This window comes from Chiroxiphia lanceolata, chromosome 23 (assembly GCF_009829145.1).
Source record: "Chiroxiphia lanceolata isolate bChiLan1 chromosome 23, bChiLan1.pri, whole genome shotgun sequence".
Taxonomy (NCBI): domain Eukaryota; kingdom Metazoa; phylum Chordata; class Aves; order Passeriformes; family Pipridae; genus Chiroxiphia; species Chiroxiphia lanceolata.
In genome coordinates, this window is record NC_045659.1 from 1,794,884 (window position 1) to 1,806,454 (window position 11,571).

At 51.9% G+C, this 11,571-nt stretch overlaps 2 protein-coding genes across 2 annotated transcripts; both read left to right on the plus strand.

The window, feature by feature from the left end:
• Window positions 1-733: 733 nt before the first annotated feature.
• On the plus strand, window positions 734-3,734 carry CRYAB (crystallin alpha B). Its single transcript, XM_032709529.1, has 3 exons — window positions 734-1,124; window positions 2,025-2,147; window positions 3,409-3,734. Exons 1-3 carry the CDS (start codon window positions 927-929, stop codon window positions 3,610-3,612), a joined length of 525 nt encoding a protein of 174 aa, XP_032565420.1. The 5' UTR covers window positions 734-926; the 3' UTR covers window positions 3,613-3,734.
• Window positions 3,735-6,100: 2,366 nt separating this feature from the next.
• FDXACB1 (ferredoxin-fold anticodon binding domain containing 1) lies at window positions 6,101-10,001 on the plus strand. The gene is made up of 5 exons (XM_032709728.1): window positions 6,101-6,580; window positions 7,209-7,365; window positions 7,504-7,707; window positions 8,119-8,277; window positions 8,597-10,001. Exons 1-5 carry the CDS (start codon window positions 6,271-6,273, stop codon window positions 9,765-9,767), a joined length of 2,001 nt encoding a protein of 666 aa, XP_032565619.1. The 5' UTR covers window positions 6,101-6,270; the 3' UTR covers window positions 9,768-10,001.
• Window positions 10,002-11,571: the final 1,570 nt, after the last annotated feature.

Below are 11,571 nucleotides of genomic sequence, written 5' to 3' on the forward strand. Positions count from 1 at the left end.
GACTAGTTCTTGCCCTTTAAGTACAGTTGCCAGGCTGAACCCATTCCTGTGATTGAGGCTCACAGGCGAGGCAGGAATTAAAATAAATGTGTGAGTTAAGATGTATTAGGAGCACAACTATAGAAAATGAGCTTAGTGCAGGGGCACAGGCAGACAGAGGTGGCTCGAATCCCTGAGAAGGCACCGTGAGCATGCCCAGGTTATCTCTGCTCTGGCCCCCTGGGGCTCTGAGGTCACACTGTTGGGCTCTCCAGTGGTTTCTCTGATGGGCTGAAGACCAGAGGTGTTGGGCTGAACGGTGGAGAAATCCCCCTTCCGTTCCCACACACCACTGGGCACAAAGGCAGCTGTGGGGCTTCCCTGGGCTGCAGTGCCAGGGGCATCCCAGCAAAGACCTGCTGGGACCTTCCCTGCCCCCCGGCTCTGTGACTCCCTTCGCTGTGGGCAGGGGCAGAGCCCTCCCCAGGGCTGGTGGGTGACGTGGGGAGCTGAACTCCGGGCGCTGGCAGCGGGAACAACGGCCCCTTGTCGCGTTCCCTGGGAGCCAAAGATAGGAGCTGCATTGATCCCGTTGGCATCCAAAGCAGCTGGGAACATCCGCCAAGCCCGCCTGGGACTCTGCAGATAAACAGCACGTGGGGAGCGGGGCGGGCCGGGCACTTTGGCTTCTTGCTGCCCCATTGGGCTCCTTTTCTTCTTCTCCCCTTCCCCCTCCTCCTCAGCAGCGCGTTCAAATCCCTCAGACAGCTACTGGGCACCGCCGAGGGGACCGGCCCAGGAGTGGGACAATAAAATCCCTGACACCACTGTTCAAGAGGCCTCGGGGGGGTGGAAGGCCAGGCCAGCTGCACGGGTATAAAGCTGTCCCAGGCTCCCAGCACGGCACTGCAGCACAGTTGTTTGCCAGGCTCCTCCAGCGCTCTCCAATGGATATCACCATTCATAACCCCCTGATCCGCAGACCCTTCTTTTCTTGGTTGGCACCGAGTCGTATCTTTGACCAGATTTTCGGGGAGCACCTGCAGGAGTCAGAGCTGCTCCCTGTTTCCCCCAGCTTCAGCCCCTTCCTGATGAGATCCCCCATCCTTCGGATGCCCAGTTGGCTAGAGACAGGACTCTCTGAGGTAATCTTTGCTTCTTCGTGCTCTTTGTTACCGCTGTGTGCACATCCCGCTGGCTCTGGAGCTGGACACCCAGGAGAGCTGAGAGCTTGGAAGCTGCTTGGAGGTGGTTATTTAGGAGAAGGCTGGGGGAAAGGGTGCTGTGCTTGTGGCTCTTCGTTAGGCAAGAAGCTCTGTGTGCTCTGCTCGTGGTTTGGGGCTGAGAGCAAGTATTGCCATAGTGATGGGAAGAGAGGCAAACTGAGGTGGCTCTAAGAGCTGACAGAAGACAGGAGGAAGCCTGATTTCCCTAATTTCCCGGTCTGCTATGCCAAACTTCCAATCCCACTCCCACCTGAGAAGCAAACAGCACAGGGACAGGGGCAGTGGGATGCTCATGTCAGGCTGCTGAGGAAAAAGGGGCCTGTTTTAAAGAATCACTGTTGAGAAGAGCAGCGTTTTCAGTAAGATACAGGACCCAAAGGATCAAGGAGCAGGAGCCTGCTTGCTTCAGGGGCTGAGCCAAGAGGCACTTGCCTGTTCTACGACTCAATCTCTTATTTACAAGTAGCTTGTAGAGCTATTCTGAGCAGAAGGAGGGAGAGGAAAATATTATTTTAATCTTTGCACAATGTTTGCCCTGATTTAGCGACCTGGGTCCGGCTGTGCACTGAAGCACAGCATAATCAGCACTACACCAACTCAAGGGTCAGTTTTGGCAGATTTTAACAAATTGAGAATCTCAGGTACTGCAGGGATGGGCATTAATGCAAGGCCAGCCAGGGACAAAGCCACTCAGATCAGAACCCCAGAACAAAGGTCGGTGCCTGTGCGGACACCAGCTGAGTGCTGACCTGTTCTGAGAGCCTTTCGAAGCAGAAACCCTCACCTGCTCTTTCCTGAAGTCACCTCCTTGTTTTGCAGATGCGACTGGACAAGGACAAGTTTTATGTAAATCTCGATGTGAAGCATTTCTCCCCCGAGGAGCTCAAAGTGAAGGTGCTCGGGGACATGATAGAGATCCACGGGAAGCACGAGGAGCGCCAGGTACCTCTGATTTAACTGGGCCACTCCCAGCGGGAGCTTCCTCACCTCCGGTGAAACAAGGAGGCTGCAAAACACTCCTCCCCTGGGCTCACCTCACACACTTGTCATTTTTTGTTTTATCAGCCGACCCCAATGGAAGATGCTCTGTGCAAACCCCCCCAGCTGATCCCAGGCAGGGCAGCAAGAGGGTGAACATTTATTGCTGATGTTACATGAACTGTGAACCGAGCTGGAAAATCGTCTTTGAAATGGGCATTTTTGGGCCTCCCTCTTTTTGGGGAGAGGCCAGAAATGCAGGGAGGTGTTCAATACACTGACAACAAGCTGTGATAATCAAACCACAGAAGAAACCAGTGCACTGCCCTGTTGTGTAACCTTTCCCAGGCCCAGCTGTGAGTTTCTAACCCTTAAAGGTTGTGCTCTGCTCTCATAATCCCACTTTTTGCTGGCCCTGGAGACCTGGGTGCCAGCTGGGCAGAGAGAAATCCAAAGCCATGTTCAAAGATGGATGAAACAGCATTTTCCAGCCCCCATATCCCTCCTACCTCCTGTCTCCAGTTCCTTGCTAGAAGGAAGGGAACACTCATGATAAAGTAGCTGGAGTTGCCATATCAAAATAATAATAATAATAATAATAATAATAATAATAATAATAATGGCATGTAATCCTGACAGAACTTCTGCAACTTTTTTTTGCTAAGAACGTAATAAAAAAAAATAACAATAATACTCCAAATAATAATAATAAAAATAAAATATCCATATATAAAAATAAATCGAAATAATATAAAAATAATAATATGATAACAATATCAATATAATAGCAATAATAATAATAGTAATAATAATAATCCTGTAATCCTAGTATAGTTTCTGCAATTTTTTTTGGGCTAAGAACACAGTCCAGCACTCTAACAGAGATCAGCTCACTGGGGCTCTGCAGACCCTCAGGAGCTGGTGTGGTTGGCACTGCAGGCAGGTCTGGTGCTGCCCCTTGCCCAGAGCCGGGCAGTGAAGCCCAGAGGTGGAACACAAACCCTCCTCCTGCCAGCAGTGTTGGCACCTGCAGGCACCTTCACCCAGCCAGGGCAGTGCCTCCCTTGGGCCAGACTTGGCTCTTTTTAAAGAGGGCATCTCATTTTAAAAGCTCTTTTGACTCCCTGGGAGGTTTTCCTTTGCGGGCTCTGCCTGCACAGAGCCCGCGGTTCGGGCGGCGCCGAGCGAGCGCCCCTCACTGTGCCTGTCCCTTCTCCTCCCGAAGGACGAGCACGGCTTCATCGCCAGGGAGTTCAACAGGAAATACAGGATCCCCGACGACGTGGACCCTCTGACCATCACCTCGTCCCTGTCCCTGGACGGGGTGCTGACCGTCAGCGCGCCCAGGAAGGTGAGCGACGTCCCCGAGCGCTCCATCCCCATCACCCGCGAGGAGAAACCGGCCATCGCAGGCGCCCAGAGGAAATAGGGCTGTGCCCACACACAGCCCCCCCCCGGGGCCAGTCCACGGCACCTGGCACCGGGTGCTGAGGGGCTGCTCTTATTATTTATGCCGAGTAAGTTTACTAACGAATAAAACATGAATAAGCAGTTTGTATTTATTTGTTTGGGGCGCTGAGGACAAGCGGAGTGGTGGGTCTGAACATGCCTGGTACCATCCTTCCTTACAGCTTGGGGGGCAGGTGTGGCCAGGACAGCTTGTCTTGGTGTCCAGAAGCACCCATCCCACTCCACATTACGTTCTCTAATGTTTTGCAAACATCTAATGCACGAGTCTTCAGTGGTGCCAGAGGATTTCAGAGCGTTTCACAAGCCACAGAAAAGTTTCTCCAGTGGAGATTAAACTGGTAAAACAGCTTCATGACAATTGAAACCCATCTGAAGTGTGGGTATTCGATAACAACTGACTGGAAGACAACTGTATCTTAAATCTCTAGAATGACTCACGTTGTGGAGAAGCATCCAAGTGCTGCAGCCAGTTCAGAGCAGCTGCTGATGAAAACTGCAGAGCTGCAGTTAAACACAGATATCTCCCAAGAGGAGGAAAACATCCTGCTCTCATGATGCAAATCACATCCCTTTGAAACCGTGGTGTTAGTGCCCTTCAAACAATGAACAGCATCTGATGTCTACAGCAATAACCTGATTTATGCCGTCATTGCTGAGTGATACAAACCACTACTAAGTCCTTTTGAGGCACCATCATCTTCTTAGCACCTCTCTTCAAAGGGATATGAGCATAAAGGGAAGTTTGTATTACTGGAATTGAGTCTAAAATTCATCTTCAAAAAGGACAGAACGCCACAGATCTGTCACACAGATCATCAGACTCAGTCATGACCTGACCTATTTTTTATGTTCCTTATACCTGCTAAGGCAGAAGTTCTGTGAGAAGGGATCTGTTTACACCTCAGCTGAACTGGGAGGTTACCCTTCACTCTGTGTCTTTAGGGGAGAAAAACAAAATGAGCACTCAGTGATGGGGGGTCATTGTCAAACACCTCAAATCCCCCCTCATTTCCAAGGTCTGGTGTTTCCCATCAGCTGGTTCCAACAAGCCCTCCCAGTTAAGGTGTTAATTGGGCTTGTCTGACCAGGCACAGGGTGAGTGCACTCAGGTCACAAACAACACAGATTAAACAGCAGGAAGAATGTTTTCCACACGATACTACATTTGGCTTTCATGTGTGACAGGTCTTTTTGCTCGAAGGAAATCCCTGTAGCACTGTGGGGGCAGACAGGCCTCCTGGTTTCTGAGTCTTTTCCTGCATCCTTCTTGTTCCTTCTCTGAGTGTTGGACACAAGCAAAAAAAAAAAAAAAAAAAGGTGCTGCTATGTGGTGGCCTGTGGTGAAGCAGGACTGAGCAGCTGGGTTGCACAACGGAGGTTCTAACTCAGGGTAGGGGCCCAGAAACCAATGAATTTCTTGTTCAAATTCTAAAAGAATAAAAATTTTAAAATAAAATAATTGAGGAAGTAAGTGGGAAATAGTGAGAATATATCCAGAAAGTGCATTTCCCCTGAGGGAAATGGTTTTTATAGTCCAGGGGTTTGTTGGGCCCAAATGCAGGAGCAAGAAATGGGCATTTTGAGTGAAAGGTCTTTGGGGATGATGAGGTCAGCTAGACAAGAATACTTGAAATGCAGATACCACTCCCTGAATGACCTGAAATACCTGTTCTGTGGTGGCACAGCAGCACAGCTCAGCAGGGAGAAAATGCCAGAAAACATCTCTTGTCATCTCGAAGCACAAATGTCATCCAGGAGCTCCCCTTCAGCTGCACCACGCATCCAACAGGCTGGTTCAGCTCTGAGCACAAACACTTCACCCTCTGATGTTTCCCTTGTAATCTGGAGTGCAACTGCTTCAAAGCAGTGAGGATGCTGGAAAGGAAAACTCACATTTAGCACGGCTAAATATGAGTTTGGGGTTTTTTTCCTTTCTTGGAGGGGGGGAGGTGGTGTGGTAATTATTTTTTCTGAGGTGTTATGCTCCATGTCTCAGCACTGAACATCTCTCTGGGTCACTTATCCTTTGAAACAGAGAAAGTGATTTACCCAAGGCCACAGGGATCCAGTGCCTCCCCAGTATCCCATCACACACAGAGCAGGGTTAGGGGGGATATTGGGGAGAAATTGTTCCCTGTGAGGGTGGTGAGGCCCTGGCACAAGTTGCTCAGAGAAGCTGTGGCTGCCCCAGCCCTGGAAGCATCCAAGGACAGGTTGGAGCCATCCAGGGCAGTGGCAAGTGTCCCTGCTCATGGAATGAGATGAGTCCCTGCCCATGGAAAGTGTCCCTTTCCCATGCAAAGTGTCCCTGCCCATGGAACGAGACGACCCAAACCATCCCAGGATTCTGCGACTCTACGATTCCTTAGCTCTGTAACGGCTTTATTTATTTATTTACGCACTTATTTATTTATTTAACGCCCATTTCCTGTTGCGCGGCGGCTCAGAAAGCTCTCCCAAAGCGCACCCCCCTTCCAAGCGCTGGGGAGGCGGCGGGGGGGATGCGGCGGTTCATCCATCCATCCATCCCTCCCTCCATCCCTCCATCCCGGGGAGCACCGGCAGCTCCCTGGATCCCCCCCGGGGCGGGGAACCGGCTGCTCAAAAGGCACCGGGGATGCCCCGACGCCACCAGCAGTGGCCGCTGACCCGGCCCCACGTCATGAGCGAGCGACTTCGGCTCCGGGAACCGCGGGCTCCCAGTCCCGGGGGCTCCGAGCGCCGGGGGCTCCGAGCCGCTGCCGCTGCCGGTTCCCCGGGCATGGGGCTCCGCCGCGTCCTGCTGCTCGGGGAGGGCAATTTCTCCTTCGCCGCTTCTCTCTGCGGGGCCGAGGGCACGCACGTGGTGGCCACTTGCTACGAGAGCGAGGAGGACGCGTCCCGGCGCGGGGGAGCCGCGCGGAGCATCCGGAGGCTGCGGGAGAGCGGTGGGTGCGCGGGTGGGATGCGGTGGGATGGGATGGGATGGGATGGGATGGGATGGGATGGGATGGGATGGGATGGGATGGGATGGGATGGGATGGGATGTGATGGGATGCGATGCGGTGGGATGAGAAGCGGTGGGATGAGAAGCGGTGGGATGCGATGGGATGCGATGGGTGGTGGTGGGACCTCCGGGCGCAGGGGGGCAGGAGGAAGCGGTGTCGCTGAGCCCTTTGCTGTCACCGTCCTCTCATCAGGGCTCCATCCAGAGCCATCGCCCTGCCAATGCCCTGTCTCCAGACCCTTGGGATCCCCTCGCCACTCCAGGCGTCTCGGATGAGGGATTGGAATGGTCCGTTTGGCCAAAGCAAACACCCTAAAACCTGATCAGGCTTAAATAGTGCTGAAATTGCACCGAAACCTCTATTTTCAAGTATTTTCAGAAGTTTCCACAAGAGGTGAAGTGGAGCCCAGGCTTCCTGGTGTTCCTAATGCACGACTGGGGAGATGCCTGGCAGCTCTCACCTACTTTAAAACCCATTAGAGGACTTGCATTCCTGCCTTTCTCTAAAATTTTCCCTGATGATAAACATCACACCCTCGTTTGTGTTTTTTTTTCCTTTGCTGTTGCAGGAGCTGAGGTTGTGTTTTCTGTGGACTGCACCAAGCTGAAGGACTACTTTTCACCAGAAAAAAGACAATTTGATTGTATTTACTTCAACTTCCCCCACTGTGGGAGGAAGACTGGGGTAGTGAAGAACAGGGAGCTGCTTGCCCACTTTTTCCATAGGTGAGTAACCCAGCAGTAGTTCTGTGCTGGTTGCCTGCTGTGATACCTGTCTGTAGCTGTGCTCTGGGTGCTTTTCTGGCCCTGTGACATTTGTGGGTGTGCTAACAGGGTTCTTCTCGTTGCTGGCTTTCCTTCCAGCTCCGCAGAAGTGCTGGCAGAGGAGGGAGAGGTCCACGTGGCTCTTTGCAATGGCCAGGGTGGGACACCTGCAGACCAGCCAAGGAGGGAGTGGCACAACAGCTGGCAAATAGTGGCTGTGGCAGCTGGAGCTGGATTTATCTTGAGTGATGTTCATCCTTTTAATGCAGAGACAATCCATGGATATACATGTACAGGTTACAGGTAACCATCACATGCCAAAACCAAAATTCTGATATTTGTGCTCTTATAAAGGCCAGCATTGGTGTGTTCTTTTAGTGTCTTGTTTGCTGGAGAGGAACTCCTTTTAAATTTCCTTAAAATAGCTGCAGTTCTTTTTCATCTCTAAGCAGAATAGCCAAGATTCAAATGCAAGCTTCTTGCCAAATTACCCTCTAAAAATAAGACTGTCTTAGGATTTTAAAGGTCAAAATTGTCAGGAGGACTGTGGTGTGTGTATCTGTTCAGCAGGCAAACCCAGCAGGGTTGTAACGAGGCCTGGGATTCACTAAGACGTGTGTTGGTGTCACACGGATTACCTGTGCAAGGCTTTCCTGTGGCACATTAAATATCAGAAATTATCAGTGACTTTGCTCTGGTTTTGTGTGTTGTCAGGAGCCAAGATAAATCCTTCTGTGTAGAGGGTGCCCTGAACCACATTTTCACACGGAGCACTCCTCTCCCGTGTGTCACACCTGGGAGCTGCAGGATACAACTGGAAAGCCAAAAGGTTTCTTTTCAAGTGCCACAAGTCCTTGTGGATAAAATTAACAGGTGAGTTTTATAATTAGTTTCTATTTGGCTCTCAGTGGGAGTGCCCAGGTGTCAGATAAATGGATATGATGATTGGAAAGCCCCGCTCCTTTTTTATTAGCAAATTCAATTAATTCTCGATTGCAACCTGGAGACAAACCCCACTGTCCTGAAAACATGCAACACGTTCGGTGAAAGGCTTGGCTTGTTTGGGTAGTTACTGAAAACTGGCTTAAGAATGTCTTGGGTGAATTGCTGCACTCAAATTAAGGCCACAGGAAGGCTATTCCAGGGAAATCTGTTTAGTGGTGTCTGTAATTTGCGCTTTTATTTTTCCCAGGGGTTTCCTAGAACCGAATTCAAACCACCCAGTCCGGACAGTGAAGGAGGAGCTTGCTGCAGGACTCAGCCAAGCCTTTCCAGTACAGGACACTGACTCCTGCCCTCCCCTGCTCCACCAAGGCCACCTCGATGGGGTTTGTCCCTCCAATATCTTTTGGGTCGCTCTGAGCCCAGAGGAGACTCCAAGCCCTGAGGAAATGTCTCATGGACCTGCAAATGGACCTGTTTTAATTTCCTGTGCTGATTTTTGCCATGGCACAGAGAAGAACGTACCAGAAGGACGTCACAGTCCAAAGCAGTTTTATCTCAGACCTTCCCTGCTGCCTCATGCTCAGGCAATAATGCAGGAAGGAGCCTTTCTCCCAGGGACACTCCGTGTTCTTTCTGGGCCAGTTTTCAGGAAGTGTCGTATCACTCCTCACTCCATGCCTGTTTTTCATGAGGTGCTCATTGTGTTTGCAGTGAGCAGGGGTACAGAGAGCAGCTGTGTCCAGATGTTGGTGAATAACATTACATCCACCATACACTCCCTTCAGCAGACTGGCACTAAACCAAATATCAACCTGCAGGAAGCAGCGAGCTCTGAAACAACTGAGCTAAGTGACTTTGCTGCTTTTGAGTCTCAGCTTGGTAAAATTCAGTATTTCATCTGCATGGAGACAGATCCCCCAGGCTCCTGTGAGAAGGGCTCCTGCCTGGGGGTTATAAGGACATCTCATGAGCTAGCAAGCAGTGAGCTGGTGGTTGTCTTTGCCTCACTGAACCTTGACCTCCTGGCCATGCTGCTCTGTGGAATACCCGACTGGAGAATGCTCTGGACACCGGACACACGGTTCCTGAGGCAGTTTCCTAGAGGAGAGCTGAGGCTTTTCAAGAGTTTTTCCCTCTATCCCCCTTCCTACGTGCACGACGTCAGCTTTTGGGTTCCCGAGGGGGAGCAGTTCGACGAAGTTGCTTTTCACACCCTTGCCAGGGGGGTGTCAGGTGAAACGGTGGTTTCCATCCAGTTAAGGGACAGTTTCCAGCAGGCAGGAACGGGCCGGAGGAGCCTCTGCTACAGGGTGACCTTCCAGTGCTGTGACAGGGCCCTGAGCTGCCGCGGGGCCGCGGAGCTGCAGCTGCGCCTCCGGGAGCAAATGCAGCAGCAGCTGGGTGTGACCCTGAGGTAGAACGTTCCACCCTGGGCTCAGGTGCTCGAGCAGCACCTGTGCAGGTTTCTGCTCTGGCCAGTGTCACCTGACACGGTGTGTCACTGCAGCGCCTCTCACAAAGGCGGGGTGGACTTTGGGTACCTGCACGCGTCATAAATGTGGAAATTCCTGTTAAGGAGGACCAAGCACCTCCCTGTTCTCTGTGTGTGTAATGAAACCTCGTTTTATAAAGTGGAGCCTTTCTTTCCTAGGGTCCTGTGAGAGTGATCTCGATCTCCTTGCTGATGCCAATTCACTTTTCCTATTCTTGTTTATGCTTGCCCAGCATGTTATACTGGTGGTGATTATCTCAAGCACACTGAAACAGGGAGGACCTCACCATTTCCCAGGCCCTGTGTGTGTTCTGAGCACTGAAAACCCTGTGCAGATGCTCAGTCCCTGTATGAGGATGGTGGGTCTGGGTTGCCTCACACAGCCCATCTCAGCAGAGGTGCTGGGGGTGGGATCCCAGCCCTGGACTGTTTCCTGAGGAGCTAATACAGATGGAAATCACGGAATCCCAGAATGGTTTGGGTTGCAAGGGACCTTAAAGCTCATCTCCTTCCACCCCCTGCCATGGGCAGGGACACCTTCCACTATCCCAGGTTGCTCCAAGCCCCGTCCAACCTGGCCTTGGACGCTTCCAGGGATGGGGCAGCCACAGCTTCTCTGAGTGACTAATCACAAATTATTTCCATCACTATATTCCAAAGGGTCCTAACTAGTCCTAAAATAGCTGTACCACCAGTAGTGCGTTATTTGCTGCAGCAGATGTGACTGCAGCTGATGGAGAACTCCAGAGTTACCTGAATCTGTAGGGTTACACTGGGAAAAGGCATCAACAGGATGGTGGACATGAGCAGCTGTTTCTTTTAACAAAGGCTGCAGGGCACATTCTGTGCCCCCTCAGGTGTGAGGCACGTGTACTCCTCCACGGTCCATCCCCACATCCTGCTGCCCTCCTGGCACAGGAGCAGGGGCCTGTGCCCTCCTGCAGCATCTGGTGGAGAAGAACGGAGCAGCATCCATGTGGAAGGCTTCTGGTGACCAGTGGCAGGACCCCAGGGAATGGCTGGAGCTGTGTCAGGTGGGATCTCAGAAAAAGGTTCTTCCCCCAGAGGGTGCTTGGGCACTGCCCAGGCTCCCCAGGGTTTGGTCACGGCCCCAAGGCTACCAGAGCTCCAGGAGTGTTTGGAAAACGCTCTCAGGGACAGGGTGGGATTGTTGGGGTGTCTGTGGAGGGCCAGGGGTTGGACTTTGATGATCCTTGTGGGTCCCTCCCAACTCAGCGTATTCAGTGGTTTTTACTGGTGAGTTCCCAGACGCATTTCCCTGGAATTCGTCCCTGACAGTGGGGTGATGGAAACGGTTGATGTGCTTGGTCTTCATGCCCTGAAATAGCAGAGACTGCGTGTATGATGAACCTGCGTGTGCGGGACACGGACCATGTGTGTGGGACAGACACCATGTGTGTGGGACAGACACCGTGTGTGTGGGACAGACACCATGTGTGTGGGATAGACACTGTGTGTGCGGGACATGGACCATGTGTGTGGGATAGACACTGTGTGTGCGGGACATGGACCATGTGTGTGGGATAGACACTGTGTGTGCGGGACAGACACCATGTGTGTGCGGGACAGACACCGTTTGTGCGGGACATGGACCATGTGTGTGGGACAGACACTGTGTGTACGGGACACGGACTGTGTGTGCGGGACAGACACCATGTGTGCAGGACATGGACCATGTGTGTGGGATAGACACCGTGTGTGCGGGACAT

What these genes read in the sequence shown, in the direction of transcription:
- CRYAB (XM_032709529.1), top strand. Translation starts at nt 927, where the DNA reads ATGGATATCACCATTCATAACCCCCTGATCCGCAGACCCTTCTTTTCT. An exon ending in TAGAGACAGGACTCTCTGAG is followed by an intron (nt 1,125 to 2,024) that starts GTAATCTTTGCT and finishes CTTGTTTTGCAG; the next exon opens with ATGCGACTGGACAAGGACAA. An exon ending in GGAAGCACGAGGAGCGCCAG is followed by an intron (nt 2,148 to 3,408) that starts GTACCTCTGATT and finishes CTCCTCCCGAAG; the next exon opens with GACGAGCACGGCTTCATCGC.
- FDXACB1 (XM_032709728.1), top strand. Translation starts at nt 6,271, where the DNA reads ATGCCCCGACGCCACCAGCAGTGGCCGCTGACCCGGCCCCACGTCATG. An exon ending in CTTGCCCACTTTTTCCATAG is followed by an intron (nt 7,366 to 7,503) that starts GTGAGTAACCCA and finishes CTTTCCTTCCAG; the next exon opens with CTCCGCAGAAGTGCTGGCAG. An exon ending in TATACATGTACAGGTTACAG is followed by an intron (nt 7,708 to 8,118) that starts GTAACCATCACA and finishes GTGTGTTGTCAG; the next exon opens with GAGCCAAGATAAATCCTTCT.